This window comes from Oncorhynchus gorbuscha, unplaced genomic scaffold (genome assembly GCF_021184085.1).
Source record: "Oncorhynchus gorbuscha isolate QuinsamMale2020 ecotype Even-year unplaced genomic scaffold, OgorEven_v1.0 Un_scaffold_1473, whole genome shotgun sequence".
NCBI classification, from domain to species: domain Eukaryota; kingdom Metazoa; phylum Chordata; class Actinopteri; order Salmoniformes; family Salmonidae; genus Oncorhynchus; species Oncorhynchus gorbuscha.
The window spans coordinates 93,275-110,000 of NW_025746243.1; the positions used below are offsets into that span (position 1 = coordinate 93,275).

Genomic DNA, 16,726 nt, shown 5'->3' on the forward strand with positions numbered 1-16,726 from the left:
CAGACTAACGTTTTGAGGAACGACGACGACCGATGACGATCAGTTGTTTGGGAGTAACGGTGACTTTGTTTTCAAGACAGAGTAGAAAGTGATGTCGAACGTGTGTTGCTCCACACTTACAGGGGTGTGTGTGTGTGTGTGTGTGTGTGTGTGTGTGTGTGTGTGTGTGTGTGTGTGTGTGTGTGTGTGTGTGTGTGTGTGTGTGTGTGTGTGTGTGTGTGTGTGTGTGTGTGTGTGTGTGTGTGTGTGTGTGTGTGTGTTGCACATGGGGATGTGTGAAACCTACTCCTCAGTCTGAAGTGTCTCCACTTGTGCCAGAGAATAGCTCGCGTTTTGCGTGGCGCTGAACGGTAAGACCCTTCCCGAGTTCTCGCCAGATATGGGCCGAATCTGGAGAAAGTGGTACTCGCTTAGCAAGCAGCATGTGTCCTTTACGTGTGTGTGTGTGTGTGTGTGTGTGTGTGTGTGTGTGTGTGTGTGTGTGTGTGTGTGTGTGTGTGTGTGTGTGTGTGTGTGTGTGTGTGTGTGTGTGTGTGTGTGTGTGTGTGTGTGTGTGTGTGTGTGTGTGTGTCCCATGTACACTCAGTTAATTTACGAAGGGGGAAAAGTATAAAATGTGTGCTCTCTCTGAACCTGTGTGTCATAAACAGAACCTGGGTGCTTTTCCAATTGATCAGCGTTGAGATTCAAGTGCATATACGATGAAAACTCCACCCACCCAAAAGGTAACTGAAAGTCAAGGAGCAGTGAAGGGGGTTTCCTAATTTCACACTCAAACTGAAAGTTTGTCATGTCAAAAGAAGATCTCTAATAACACAAGAACCCCCCCCCCCCCCCCCCCCCCACCCCCACCCCTCAACATTGCCCTAGTGATCTGTCTCTCTATGGAGAAATACATCTGGTAAATCCACCTAGTCAAACTACTCCTGAGGTAAACAGACATAGGTCACCTCTAGTTTATAGGTTCCATTTACACCCCCAGAACACAGACACGTCTAACAACATGGACATGTAGCACAGACAATAACTTCAGGTAACTGCCAAAATAAAGGAAACGCCAACATAAAGTGTGTTTATAGGGGCGTTGGGTCACCACCAGTCAGAACAGCTTCAATGCACCTCGTCATAGATTCTACAAGTGTCTGGAACTCTCTATTGGAGGGATGAGACACCATTCTATTGGAGGGATGAGGCACCATTCTATTGGAGGGATGAGACACCATTCTATTGGAGGGATGAGGCACCATTCTATTGGAGAGATGAGACACCATTCTATTGGAGGGATGAGACACCATTCTATTTTAGAGATGAGACACCATTCTATTGGAGAGATGAGACACCATTCTATTGGAGGGATGAGACACCATTCTATTGGAGGGATGAGGCACCATTCTATTGGAGGGATGAGACACCATTCTATTGGAGGGATGAGGCACCATTCTATTGGAGGGATGAGACACCATTCTATTGGAGGGATGAGACACCATTCTATTGGAGGGATGAGACACCATTCTATTGGAGGGATGAGGCACCATTCTATTGGAGGGATGAGGCACCATTCTATTGGAGAGATGAGACACCATTCTATTGGAGGGATGAGACACCATTCTATTGGAGGGATGAGACACCATTCTATTGGAGGGATGAGACACCATTCTATTGGAGGGATGAGACACCATTCTATTGGAGGGATGAGACACCATTCTATTGGAGGGATGAGACACCATTCTATTGGAGGGATGAGACACCATTCTATTGGAGGGATGAGACACCATTCTATTGGAGGGATGAGACACCATTCTTCAAGGATAAATTCCATCGTTTGGTGTTTTGTTGATGGTGGTGGAAACGCTGGTCTCAGTCACCACTCCAGAATCATAAGTGTTCAATTGGGTTGAGATCTGGTGACTGAGACGGCCATGGCCTATGGTTTTACATCCTCATATAACCATTCAGTGACCACTCCTGCCCTGTGGACGGGGGACGTAGCCATGGCCTATGGTTTTACATCCTCATATAACCATTCAGTGACCACTCCTTCTATGTGGACGGGGGCGAGACATGGCCTATGGTTTTACATCCTCATATAACCATTCAGTGACCACTGCCCTGTGGACGGGGGGAAAAGCCATGGCCTATGGTTTTACATCCTCATATAACCATTCAGTGACCACTCCTGCCCTGTGGACGGGGGGCGTAGCCATGGCCTATGGTTTTACATCCTCATATAACCATTCAGTGACCACTCCTGCCCTGTGGACGGGGGGCGTAGCCATGGCCTATGGTTTTACATCCTCATATAACCATTCAGTGACCACTCCTGCCCTGTGGACGGGGGGCATAGCCATGGCCTATGGTTTTACATCCTCATATAACCATTCAGTGACCACTCCTGCCCTGTGGACGGGGGGCGTAGCCATGGCCTATGGTTTTACATCCTCATATAACCATTCAGTGACCACTCCTGCCCTGTGGACGGGGGGCGTAGCCATGGCCTATGGTTTTACATCCTCATATAACCATTCAGTGACCACTCCTGCCCTGTGGACGGGGGCATAGCCATGGCCTATGGTTTTACATCCATCCTCATATAACCATTCAGTGACCACTCCTGCCCTGTGGACGGGGGCGTAGCCATGGCCTATGGTTTTACATCCTCCTCATATAACCATTCAGTGACCACTCCTGCCCTGTGGACGGGGGCGTAGCCATGGCCTATGGTTACATCCTCATATAACCATTCAGTGACCACTCCTGCCCTGTGGACGGGGGCATAGCCATGGCCTATGGTTTTACATCCTCCTCATATAACCATTCAGTGACCACTCCTGCCCTGTGGGCGGGGGCATAGCCATGGCCTATGGTTTTACATCGTTTACATCCTCATATAACCATTCAGTGACCACTCCTGCCCTGTGGACGGGGGGGCGTAGCCATGGCCTATGGTTTTACATCGTTTACATGCTCATATAACCATTCAGTGACCACTCCTGCCCTGTGGACGGGGGCATAGCCATGGCCTATGGTTTTACATCGTTTACATCCTCATATAACCATTCAGTGACCACTCCTGCCCTGTGGACGGGGGCATAGCCATGGCCTATGGTTTTACATCGTTTACATGCTCATATAACCATTCAGTGACCACTCCTGCCCTGTGGACGGGGGGGCGTAGCCAAGGCCTATGGTTTTACATCGTTTACATCCTCATATAACCATGTAGCCTATTTGAAAGGTTACGCTACACAGACCATGTTTATCAGTTTAAACCTGGAGCCTGGCACACGGTTCACAACGACAGGACCGTTGGCATCACGCTTCCATGATTAGTGAGGATGATTAGAGTAGACTCTCCAAACCAGTTTGTTATTATTATTCATAACCCTAAATAATATACAAGGTCAGAGTATTTTTAAATCTGCCAACTGGTGCTGAAAAGGAGACCAATATGTGTGTATTAACATGGTTTAATTTCATTGAAAAGGAGACCAATATGTGTGTATTAACATGGTTTCATTTAATTGAAAAGGAGACCAATATGTGTGTATTAACATGGTTTCATTTAATTGAAAAGGAGACCAATATGTGTGTATTAACATGGTTTCATTTAATTGAAAAGGAGACCAATATGTGTGTATTAACATGGTTTCATTTAATTGAAAAGGAGACCAATATGTGTGTATTAACATGGTTTAATTTCATTGAAAAGGAGACCAATATGTGTGTATTAACATGGTTTAATTTAATTGAAAAGGAGACCAATATGTGTGTATTAACATGGTTTAATTTAATTGAAAAGGAGACCAATATGTGTGTATTAACATGGTTTCATTTAATTGAAAAGGAGACCAATATGTGTGTATTAACATGGTTTAATTTCATTGAAAAGGAGACCAATATGTGTGTATTAACATGGTTTAATTTCATTGAAAAGGAGACCAATATGTGTGTATTAACATGGTTTAATTTCATTGAAAAGGAGACCAATATGTGTGTAATTTCATTGATCGATATTCTGAACCCGATGTACAGCACCTTCGGAAACTATTCAGACCCCTTGACTTTTTCCACACGTTGTTACATTACAGCCTTATTCTAAAATGTATTAAATCGTTGTTTCCCCTTCATCAATCTACACACAATGCCCCATTATGACAAAGCATAAAACTGTTTTTTTTTAGACATGTTTGAAAATGTATTAAAATAAAAAACTGAAATATCACATTTACAGAAGTATTCAGACCCTTTACTCAGTACGTTGTTGAAGCACCTTTGGCAGCGATTACAACCTTGTGTCTTCTTGGGTACAAGATTGGCACACCTGTATTTGTGGAGTTTCTCCCATTCTTCTCTGCAGATCCTCTCAAGCTCTGTCAGGTTGAATGGGAAGCGTCGCTGCACAGATATTTTCAGGTCTCTCCAGAGATGTTCGATCGGGTTCAAGTCCAGGCTCTGGCTGGGCAACCCAAGGACATTCAGAGACATGTCCCTAAGCCATTCCTGCGTTGTCTTGGCTGTGTGCTTAGGGTCGTTGTCCTGTTGGAAGGTGAACCTTCGCCCCCAGTCTGAGATCCGGAGCACTCTGGAGAAGGAATTCATCAAGGATCTCTCTGTACTTTGCTCCGCTCATCTTTCCCTCGATCCTGACTATTCTCCCAGTCCCTGCTGCTGAAAAACTTCCCCACAGCATGATGCTGCCACCACCATGCTTCACCGTAGGGATGGTGCCTGGATTCCTCCAGACGTTACGCTTGGCATTCAGCCCAAAGAGTTCAATCGTAGTTTCATGAGAACAGAATGAGAACAGAGAATCTTGTTTCTCATGGTCTGAGAATCTTTATGTGCCTTTTGGCAAAACTCCAAGCAGACTGTCATGGGCTTTTTTACTGAGGAGTGGCTTCTGTCTGGCCAGTCTACCATAAAGGCCTGATTAGTGGAGTGCTGCAGAGATGGCTGTCCTTCTGGAAGATTCTCCCATCTCCATAGAGGAACTCTAGAGCTATGTCAGAGTGACCATCAGTTTCTTGATCACCTCCCTGACCAAGGCCATTCTCCCCTGATTGGTCAGTTTGGCCAATCGGACAGCTCTAGCATGAGTCTTGATCGTTCCAAACTTCTTCCTTTTAAGAATGATGGAGGCCACTGTGTTCTTGGGGACTTTCAATGCTGCAGACATTTTTTGGCACCCTTCCCCAGATCTGTGCCTTGACACAATCCTGTCTCAGAGCTCTACGGACAATTCCTTCCACCTCATGGCTTGGTTTTTACTGTCAACTATGGGACCCTGTATAGACAGGTGTTTACCTTTCCAAATCATGTCCAGTCAATTGAAGGTGGACTCCAATCAAGTTGTAGAAAACATCTTAATGATGATCAATGGAAACAGGAAGCACCGGAGCTCAATTTAGTTTATCATCGGGGTCTAACTACTTATGTAATTATGACATTATGGGGTACTGTGTGTAGATTGTGGAGGATTTAAAACATTTTTTTTTAGAATAAGTCAAGGGGTCTGAATACTTTCCAAAGGCACTGTGTATTCCAGTGAGTCTGTAGAGAACATTCTAATTAAAGACACATTGTATTTAAAAGGGTTGGCTTTAGATAAAAGTACTGAAACCCCCATTGAATGAAAACTCTACGAGGAAGTATGTTGGGCCAGCAAGTGGGAGGGGTTTCAGCGGTTTAATTCCATTTATTCAGTGCGCGCAAGGGAACCATGCCTGCAAATCCTGTTAAGCACCTGCATACGGTAAATCTGAATACCAACTACTGAGAAGTGCTTAGATCAACAGGAGTCAAAGGGGAATAGATTTTCTCAGTCTGAATCGGCCCCAGATGTGTTCTATTTCTTTAACATTTATTTAACCAGGCAAGTCAGTTAAGAACAAATTCTTATTTTCAATGACGGCCTAGGAACAGTGGGTTAACTGCCTGTTCAGGGGCAGAACAACAGATTTGTACCTTGTCAGCTAGGGGGTTTGAACTTGCAACCTTGCGGTTACTAGTCCAACGCTCTAACCACTAGGCTACGCTGCCGCCCCACTAGGCTATGCTGTTTTATGTCCTCCAGATGACAGACATGTTGTGTTCTATGTCCATGTTGTGTTCTATGTCCTCTAGATGATTGACATGTTGTGTTCTATGTCCATGTTGTGTTCTATGTCCTCTAGATGACTGACATGTTGTGTTCTATGTCCATGTTGTTGTTCTATGTCCTCTAGATGACTGACATGTTGTGTTCTATGTCCTCTAGATGACTTGTTGTGTTCTATGTCCTCCAGATGATGACTGATGTCATGTTGGGTTCTATGTCCTCCAGTTGACTGTTCATGTTGGGTTCTAGATGACTGACATGTTGTGTTCTATGTTCTATGTCCTCCAGATGACTGACATGTTGGGTTCTATGTCCATGTTGTGTTCTATGTCCTCTAGATGACTGACATGTTGTGTTCTATGTCCTCTAGATGACTGACATGTTGTGTTCTATGTCCATATGACTGACATGTTGTGTTCTATGTCCTCTATGACTGACATGTTGTGTTCTATGTCCTCCAGATGACTGACATGTTGTGTTCTATGTCCTCCAGATGACTGACATGTGTTCTATGTCCTCCAGATGACTGACATGTTGTGTTCTATGTCCATGTTGTTGTTTCTATGTCCTCTAGATGACTGACATGTTGTGTTCTATGTCCTCCATGACTGACATGTGTTCTATGTCCTCCAGATGATTGACATGTTGTGTTCTATGTCCTCTATGATGACATGTTGTGTTCTATGTCCTCTAGATGATTGACATGTTGTGTTCTATGTCCATTACTTGTGTTCTATGTCCTCTAGATGACTGACATGTTGTGTTCTATGTCCTCTAGATTACTGACATGTTGTGTTCTATGTCCTCTAGATGACTGACATGTTGTGTTCTATGTCCTCCAGATGACTGACATGTTGTGTTCTATGTCCTCCAGATGACTGACATGTTGTGTCCTCTATGTCCATGTTGTGTTCTATGTCCTCTAGATGACTGACATGTTGTGTTCTATGTCCTCTATGTTGTTGTTTCTATGTCCTCCAGATGATTGACATGTTGTGTTCTATGTCCTCCAGATGACTGACATGTTGTGTTCTATGTCCAGATGATTGACATGTTCTATGTCCTCTAGATGACTGACATGTTGTGTTCTATGTCCTCTAGATGACTGACATGTTGTGTTCTATGTCCTCCAGATGACTGACATGTTGTGTTCTATGTCCTCCAGATGACTGACATGTTGTGTTCTATGTCCATGTTGTGTTCTATGTCCTCTAGATGACTGACATGTTGTGTTCTATGTCCATGTTGTGTTCTATGTCCTCTAGATGACTGACATGTTGTGTTCTATGTCCTCCAGATGACTGACATGTTGTGTTCTATGTCCATGTTGTGTTCTATGTCCTCTAGATGACTGACATGTTGTGTTCTATGTCCATGTTGTGTTCTATGTCCTCTATATGACTGACATGTTGTGTTCTATGTCCTCCAGATGACTGACATGTTGTGTTCTATGTCCTCTATATGACTGACATGTTGTGTTCTATGTCCTCTATATGACTGACATGTTGTGTTCTATGTCCTCCAGATGATTGACATGTTGTGTTCTATGTCCTCCAGATGACTGACATGTTGTGTTCTATGTCCTCCAGATGATTGACATGTTGTACTTCGTGGTGATCATGCTGGTGGTGTTGATGAGTTTCGGCGTGGCTCGGCAGGCCATCCTGCACCCTGATGAGATCCCAACATGGCGTCTGGCCAGGAACATCTTCTACATGCCTTACTGGATGATCTATGGGGAAGTGTTCGCTGACTCCATAGACCGTAAGAGTAGCATTAATAGTAAGATTCTGTTTCCTGGTTCATGGGCGGATGATCAATTCAATCCTAATCCCATGATGGTTGTGATGGTGGTGTGTTGTCGTAGTCTCAATCCCAGTGGAACAAACCTTGTGTTCTGGTCCTAATCTCTGTAGTCTCAATCCCAGTGGAACAAACCTTGTGTTCTGGTCCTAATCTCTGTAGTCTCAATCCCAGTGGAACAAACCTTGTGTTCTGTGGAACAAACCTTGTGTTCTGGTCCTAATCTCTGTAGTCTCAATCCCAGTGGAACAAACCTTGTGTTCTGGTCCTAATCTCTGTAGGCTCAATCCCAGTGGAACAAACCAGGTGTTCTGGTCCTAATCTCTGAGTCTCAATCCCAGTGGAACAAACCTGGTGTTCTGGTCCTAATCTCTGTAGTCTCAATCCCAGTGGAACAAACCAGGTGTTCTGGTCCTAATCTCTGTAGTCTCAATCCCAGTGGAACAAACCAGGTGTTCTGGTCCTAATCTCTGTAGTCTCAATCCCAGTGGAACAAACCTTGTGTTCTGGTCCTAATCTCTGTAGTCTCAATCCCAGTGGAACAAACCAGGTGTTCTGGTCCTAATCTCTGTAGTCTCAATCCCAGTGGAACAAACCTTGTGTTCTGGTCCTAATCTCTGTAGTCTCAATCCCAGTGGAACAAACCTTGTGTTCTGGTCCTAATCTCTGTAGTCTCAATCCCAGTGGAACAAACCAGGTGTTCTGGTCCTAATCTCTGTAGTCTCAATCCCAGTGGAACAAACCAGGTGTTCTGGTCCTAATCTCTGTAGTCTCAATCCCAGTGGAACAAACCAGGTGTTCTGGTCCTAATCTCTGTAGTCTCAATCCCAGTGGAACAAACCAGGTGTTCTGGTCCTAATCTCTGAGTCTCAATCCCAGTGGAACAAACCTGGTGTTCTGGTCCTAATCTCTGTAGTCTCAATCCCAGTGGAACAAACCAGGTGTTCTGGTCCTAATCTCTGTAGTCTCAGTCCCAGTGGAACAAACCAGGTGTTCTGGTCCTAATCTCTGTAGTCTCAATCCCAGTGGAACAAACCTTGTGTTCTGGTCCTAATCTATGTAGTCTCATTCCCAGTGGAACAAACCTTGTGTTCTGGTCCTAATATCTGTAGTCTCAATCCCAGTGGAACAAACCTTGTGTTCTGGTCCTAATCTCTGTAGTCTCAATCCCAGTGGAACAAACCAGGTGTTCTGGTCCTAATCTCTGTCCTAATCTCTGTAGTCTCAATCCCAGTGGAACAAACCTTGTGTTCTTGTCTGATCTGAATCTCTGTGTCTCAGTGTGTGTTCTGGTGTGTGTGTGTGTGTGTGTGTGTGTGTGTGTGTGTGTGTGTGTGTGTGTGTGTGTGTGTGTGTGTGTGTGTGTGTGTGTGTGTGTGTGTGTGTGTGTGTGTGTGTGTGTGTGTGTGTGTGTGTGTGTGTGTGTGTGTGTGTGTGTGTGTGTGTGTGGTCCTTTACTTCCTCTGCTGGTTGACTAACACAATATCAATCCATTTAATTCATAGTGATATAACCCCTGTCACACTATAATAATATAATATAACCTGTCACACTATAATAATATAATATAACCTGTGTAATAATATTATAATATAATATAACCTGTGTAATAATATAATAATATAATAATATAATATAACCTGTGTAATAATATAATAATATAATATAACCTGTGTAATAATATAATAATATAATATAACCTGTGTAATAATATAATAATATAATATAACCTGTGTAATAATAATATAATATAACCTGTGTAATAATATAATAATATAATAATATAATATAACCTGTGTAATAATATAATAATATAATAATATAATATAACCTGTGTAATAATATAATAATATAATAATATAATATAACCTATGTAATAATATAATAATATAATACTATAATATAACCTGTGTAATAATATAATAATATAATATAACCTGTGTAATAATATAATAATATAATATAACCTGTGTAATAATATAATAATATAATATAACCTGTGTAATAATATAATAATATAATATAACCTGTGTAATAATATAATAATATAATATAACCTGTGTAATAATATAATAATATAATATAACCTGTGTAATAATATAATAATATAATATAACCTGTGTAATAATATAATAATATAATATAACCTGTGTAATAATATAATAATATAATATAACCTGTGTAATAATATAATAATATAATATAACCTGTCACAATATAATAATATAATATAACCTGTGTAATAATATACTAATATAATATAACCTGTGTAATAATATAATAATATAATATAACCTGTGTAATAGTATAATAATATAATAATATAATAATATAATAATATAATAATATAATATAACCTGTGTAATAATATAATAATATAATATAACCTGTGTAATAATATAATAATATAATAATATAATATAACCTGTGTAATAATATAATAATATAATATAACCTGTGTAATAATATAATACTATAATATAACCTGTGTAATAATATAATAATATAATATAACCTGTGTAATAATATAATAATATAATATAACCTGTGTAATAATATAATAATATAATATAACCTGTGTAATAATATAATAATATAATATAACCTGTGTAATAATATAATAATATAATATAACCTAACCTGTAATAATATAATAATATAATATAACCTGTGTAATAATATAATAATATAATAATATAATATAACCTGTGTAATAATATAATAATATAATATAACCGGTGTAATAATATAATAATATAGTATAACCTGTGTAATAATATAATAATATAATATAACCTGTGTAATAATATAATAATATAATATAACCTGTCACACTATAATACTATAATATAACCTGTGTAATAATATAATAATATAATAATATAATATAACCTGTGTAATAATATAATAATATAATAATATAATATAACCTGTGTAATAATATAATAATATAATATAACCTGTGTAATAATATAATAATATAATAATATAATATAACCTGTGTAATAATATAATAATATAATATAACCTGTGTAATAATATAATAATATAATATAACCTGTCACACTATAATAATATAATATAACCTGTGTAATAATATACTAATATAATAATATAATATAACCTGTCACACTATAATACTATAATATAACCTGTGTAATAATATAATAATATAATAATATAATATAACCTGTGTAATAATATAATAATATAATATTTACATTACATTTACATTACAGTGTGTTGGAGACATAAGTCATTTAGCAGACGCTCTTATCCAGAGCGACTTACAAATTGGTGCATTCACCTTATGACATCCAGTGGGACAGTCACTTAACAATAGTGCATCTAAAACTTAGGGGGGGTGGGGTGAGAGGGATTACTTAACCTATCCTAGGTATTCCTTAAAGAGGTGGGGTTTCAGGTGTCTCCGGAAGGTGGTGATTGAAATGTCCTGGCAGTCGTGAGGGCAGTTTGTTCCACCATTGGGGGCCAGGGCAGGAACAGTTTTGACTGGGCTGAGCGGGAGCTGTACTTCCTCAGTGGTAGGGAGGCGAGCAGGCCAGAGGTGGATGAACGCAGTGCCCTTGTTTGGGTGTAAGGCCTGATCAGAGCCTGGAGGTACTGAGGTGCCGTTCCCCTCACAGCTCCGTAGGCAAGCACCATGGTCTTGTAGCGGATGCGAGCTTCATAATAATAGTGGAGAGAACGGAGGAGCGGGGTGACGTGAGAGAACTTGGGAAGGTTGAACACCAGACGGGCTGCGGTGTTAGTGACGTTCTGGATGAGTTGAAGGGGTTTAATGGCACAGGCAGGGAGCCCAGCCAACAGCGAGTTGCAGTAATCCAGACGGGAGATGACAAGTGCCTGGATTAGGACCTGCGCCGCTTCCTGTGTGAGGCAGGGTCGTACTCTGCGGATGTTGTAGAGCATGAACCTACAGGAACGGGCCACCGCCTAGATGTTAGTTGAGAACGACAGGGTGTTGTCCAGGATCACGCCAAGGTTCTTGGCGCTCTGGGAGGAGGACACAATGGAGTTGTCAACCGTGATGGCGAGATCATGGACAGGCAGTCCTTCCCAGGGAGGAAGAGCAGCTCCGTCTTGCCGAGGTTCAGCTTGAGGTGGTGATCCGTCATCCACACTGATATGTCTGCCAGACATGCAGAGATGCGATTCGCCACCTGGTCATCAGAAGGGGGAAATATAACCTGTGTAATAATATAATAATATAATAATATAATATAACCTGTGTAATAATATAATAATATAATATAACCTGTCACACTATAATAATATAATATAACCTGTGTAATAATATAATAATATAATATAACCTGTGTAATAATATAATAATATAATAATATAATATAACCTGTGTAATAATATAATAATATAATAATATAATATAACCTGTGTAATAATATAATAATATAATAATATAATATAACCTATGTAATAATATAATAATATAATAATATAATATAACCTGTGTAATAATATAATAATATAATATAACCTGTGTAATAATATAATAATATAATATAACCTGTGTAATAATATAATAATATAATATAACCTGTGTAATAATATCCACCATCAACATACAGTCACGTATTGGTTTAATAACACAGACTCCAGTGTGTTGGAGACAGGTGACAGTGTGTTGGAGACAGGTGACAGTGTGTTGGAGACAGGTGACAGTGTGTTGGAGACAGGTGACAGTGTGTTGGAGACAGTGTGTTGGTGACAGTGTGTTGGAGACAGGTGACAGTGTGTTGGTGACAGGTGACAGTGTGTTGGAGACAGGTGACAGTGTGTTGGAGACAGGTGACAGTGTGTTGGTGACAGGTGACAGTGTGTTGGTGACAGGTGACAGTGTTGGTGACAGGTGACAGTGTGTTGGTGACAGGTGACAGTGTGTTGGAGACAGGTGACAGTGTGTTGGTGACAGTGTGTTGGTGACAGGTGACAGTGTGTTGGAGACAGGTGACAGTGTGTTGGTGACAGTGTGTTGGTGACAGGTGACAGTGTGTTGGAGACAGGTGACAGTGTGTTGGAGACAGGTGACAGTGTGTTGGAGACAGGTGACAGTGTGTTGGAGACAGGTGACAGTGTGTTGGTGACAGGTGACCGTGTGTTGGAGACAGGTGACAGTGTGTTGGAGACAGTGTGTTGGTGACAGTGTGTTGGAGACAGTGTGTTGGTGACAGTATGTTGAAGACAGTGTGTTGGTGACAGTATGTTGAAGACAGTGTGTTGGAGACAGTGTGTTGGAGACAGTGTGTTGGTGACAGTATGTTGAAGACAGTGTGTTGGAGACAGTGTGTTGGAGACAGTGTGTTGAAGACAGTGTGTTGGAGACAGTGTGTTGGAGACAGTGTGTTGAAGACAGTGTGTTGGAGACAGTGTGTTGGTGACAGTGTGTTGGTGACAGTGTGTTGGTGACAGTGTGTTGGAGACAGTATGTTGAAGACAGTGTGTTGGAGACAGTGTGTTGGAGACAGTGTGTTGGTGACAGTGTGTTGGAGACAGTGTGTTGGTGACAGTGTGTTGGAGACAGGTGACAGTGTGTTGGAGACAGGTGACAGTGTGTTGGAGACAGTGTGTTGGTGACAGTGTGTTGGTGACAAATAAAATAAAATCAAATGTATTTATAAAGCCCTTCGTACATCAGCTGATATCTCAAAGTGCTGTACAGAAACCCAGCCTAAAACCCCAAACAGCAAGCAGTGCAGGTGTAGAGGCACGGTGGCTAGGAAAGACTCCCAAGAAAGGCCGAAACCTAGGAAGAAACCTAGAGAGGAACCAGGCTATGTGGGGTGGCCAGTCCTCTTCTGGCTGTGCCGGGTGGAGATTATAACAGAACATGGCCAAGATGTTCAAATGTTCATAAATGACCAGCATGGTCCAATAATAATAAGGCAGAACAGTTGAAACTGGAGCAGCAGCACGGCCAGGTGGACTGGGGACAGCAAGGAGTCATCATGTCAGGTAGTCCTGAGGCATGGACCTAGGGCTCATGTCCTCAGAGAGAGAGAAAGAAAGAGAGAAAGAGAGAATTAGAGAGGGCATACTTAAATTCACACAGGACACCGGATAGGACAGGAGAAGTACTCCAGATATAACAAACTGACCCTCGCCCCCCGACACATAAACTACTGCAGCATAAATATGGTGACAGTGTGTTGGTGACAGGTGACAGTGTGTTAGTGACAGTGTGTTGGAGACAGGTGACAGTGTGTTGGAGACAGGTGACAGTGTGTTGGAGACAGTGTGTTAGTGACAGTGTGTTGGAGACAGGTGACAGTGTGTTGGAGACAGGTGACAGTGTGTTGGAGACAGGTGACAGTGTGTTGGAGACAGTGTGTTGTGTTGGAGACAACAGTGTGTTGGAGTCAGGTGACAGTGTGTTGGAGACAGTGTGTTGGAGACAGTGTGTTGGAGACAGGTGACAGTGTGTTGGTGACAGTTTGTTGGTGACAGTGTGTTGGTGACAGTGTGTTGGTGACAGTGTGTTGGAGACAGGTAACAGTGTGTTGGTGACAGTGTGTTGGTGACAGTGTGTTGGAGACAGTGTGTTGGAGCCAGTGTGTTGGAGACAGTGTGTTGGAGACAGTGTGTTGGAGACAGTGTGTTGGTGACAGTGTGTTGGAGACAGGTGACAGTGTGTTGGAGACAGTGTGTTGGTGACAGGTGACAGTGTGTTGGAGACAGGTGACAGTGTGTTGGAGACAGTGTGTTGGAGACAGGTGATAGTGTGTTGGTGACAGTGTGTTGGAGACAGGTGATGGAGCCAGTGTGTTGGAGACAGTGTGTTGGAGACAGGTGACAGTGTGTTGGAGACAGGTGACAGTGTGTTGGAGACAGTGTGTTGGAGACAGGTGACAGTGTGTTGGAGACAGTGTGTTTGAGACAGGTGACAGTGTGTTGGAGACAGTGTGTTGGTGACAGGTGACAGTGTGTTGGTGACAGTGTGTTGGAGACAGTGTGTTGGTGACAGGTGACAGTGTGTTGGTGACAGTGTGTTGGTGACAGTGTGTTGGTGACAGTGTGTTGGTGACAGTTTGTTGGTGACAGTGTGTTGGTGACAGTGTGTTGGTGACAGTGTGTTGGTAACAGTGTGTTGGTGACAGTTTGTTGGTGACAGTGTGTTGGTGACAGTGTGTTGGTGACAGTGTGTTGGTGACAGGTGACAGTGTGTTGGTGACAGTGTGTTGGTGACAGGTGACAGTTTGTTGGTGACAGTGTGTTGGTGACAGTGTGTTGGTGACAGTGTGTTGGTGACAGGTGACAGTGTGTTGGTGACAGTGTGTTGGTGACAGGTGACAGTTTGTTGGTGACAGTGTGTTGGTGACAGTGTGTTGGAGACAGGTAACAGTGTGTTGGTGACAGTTTGTTGGTGACAGTGTGTTGGTGACAGTTTGTTGGTGACAGTGTGTTGGTGACAGGTGAAGGTGTGTTGGTGACAGTGTGTTGGAGACAGGTAACAGTGTGTTGGTGACAGTTTGTTGGTGACAGTGTGTTGGTGACAGTGTGTTGGAGACAGGTGACAGTGTGTTGGTGACAGTGTGTTGGAGACAGGTGACAGTGTGTTGGAGACAGGTGACAGTGTGTTGGTGACAGTGTGTTGGAGACAGGTAACAGTGTGTTGGTGACAGTGTGTTGGTGACAGTGTGTTGGTGACAGTTTGTTGGTGACAGTGTGTTGGAGACAGGTGACAGTGTGTTGGTGACAGTGTGTTGGAGACAGGTGACAGTGTGTTGGTGACAGTTTGTTGGTGACAGTGTGTTGGTGACAGTGTGTTGGAGACAGGTGACAGTATGTTGGAGACAGGTGACAGTGTGTTGGAGACAGGTGACAGTGTGTTGGAGACAGGTGACAGTGTGTTGGAGACAGGTGACAGTGTGTTGGAGACAGGTGACAGTGTGTTGGAGACAGTGTGTTGGAGACAGGTAACAGTGTGTTGGTGACAGTGTGTTGGAGACAGGTGACAGTGTGTTGGTGACAGTGTGTTGGTGACAGTGTGTTGGTGACAGTGTGACAGGTGACAGTGTGTTGGTGACAGGTGACAGTGACTGTTGTGTTGGAGACAGGTGACAGTGTGTTGGAGACAGGTGACAGTGTGTTGGAGACAGGTGACAGTGTGTTGGAGACAGGTGACAGTGTGTTGGTGACAGGTGACAGTGTGTTGGAGACAGGTGACAGTGTGTTGGAGACAGGTGTTGGAACAGTGTGTTGGTGACAGTGTGTTGGTGACAGTGTGTTGGTGACAGTGTGTTGGTGACAGGTGACAGTGTGTTGGAGACAGGTGACAGTGTGTTGGTGACAGTGTGTTGGTGACAGGTGACAGTGTGTTGGTGACAGTGTGTTGGAGACAGGTGACAGTGTGTTGGAGACAGGTGACAGTGTGTTGGAGACAGGTGGCAGTGTGTTGGTGACAGTGTGTTGGTGACAGTGTGTTGGTGACAGTGTGTAATGGCCTCATAATGATTTGATTGGTCACATGCATCCACTGAGTTAAATCAATTGGACTAAAATGAAAGACTTTAAGGACAGGTTTATTTAAAATGCTATAGTATTTAAAATGGTATAGTATTTAAAATGGCATAGTATTTAAAATGGTATAGTATTTAAAATGGCATAGTATTTAAAATGGTATAGTATTTAAAATGGTATAGTATTTAAAATGGTATAGTATTTAAAATGGTATAGTATTTAAAATGGTATAGTATTTAAAATGGCATAGTATTTAAAATGGCATAGTATTTAAAATGGTATAGTATTTAAAATGGTATAGTATTTAAAATGTTAAAGTATTTAAAA

At 42.0% G+C, this 16,726-nt stretch overlaps 1 protein-coding gene across 1 annotated transcript in view; it reads left to right on the forward strand.

Moving 5' to 3' along the window:
* The first annotated feature begins 701 nt into the window (after positions 1 to 701).
* Positions 702 to 16,726, forward strand: part of LOC124022893 (transient receptor potential cation channel subfamily M member 1-like) — a 27,321-nt gene continuing 11,296 nt past the window's right edge. Inside the window, exons 1-2 of the mRNA XM_046337586.1 lie at positions 702 to 725; positions 7,687 to 7,861. Coding sequence (XP_046193542.1) covers positions 702 to 725; positions 7,687 to 7,861 — 199 coding nt within the window. The remainder of the gene's footprint in view (positions 726 to 7,686; positions 7,862 to 16,726) is intronic.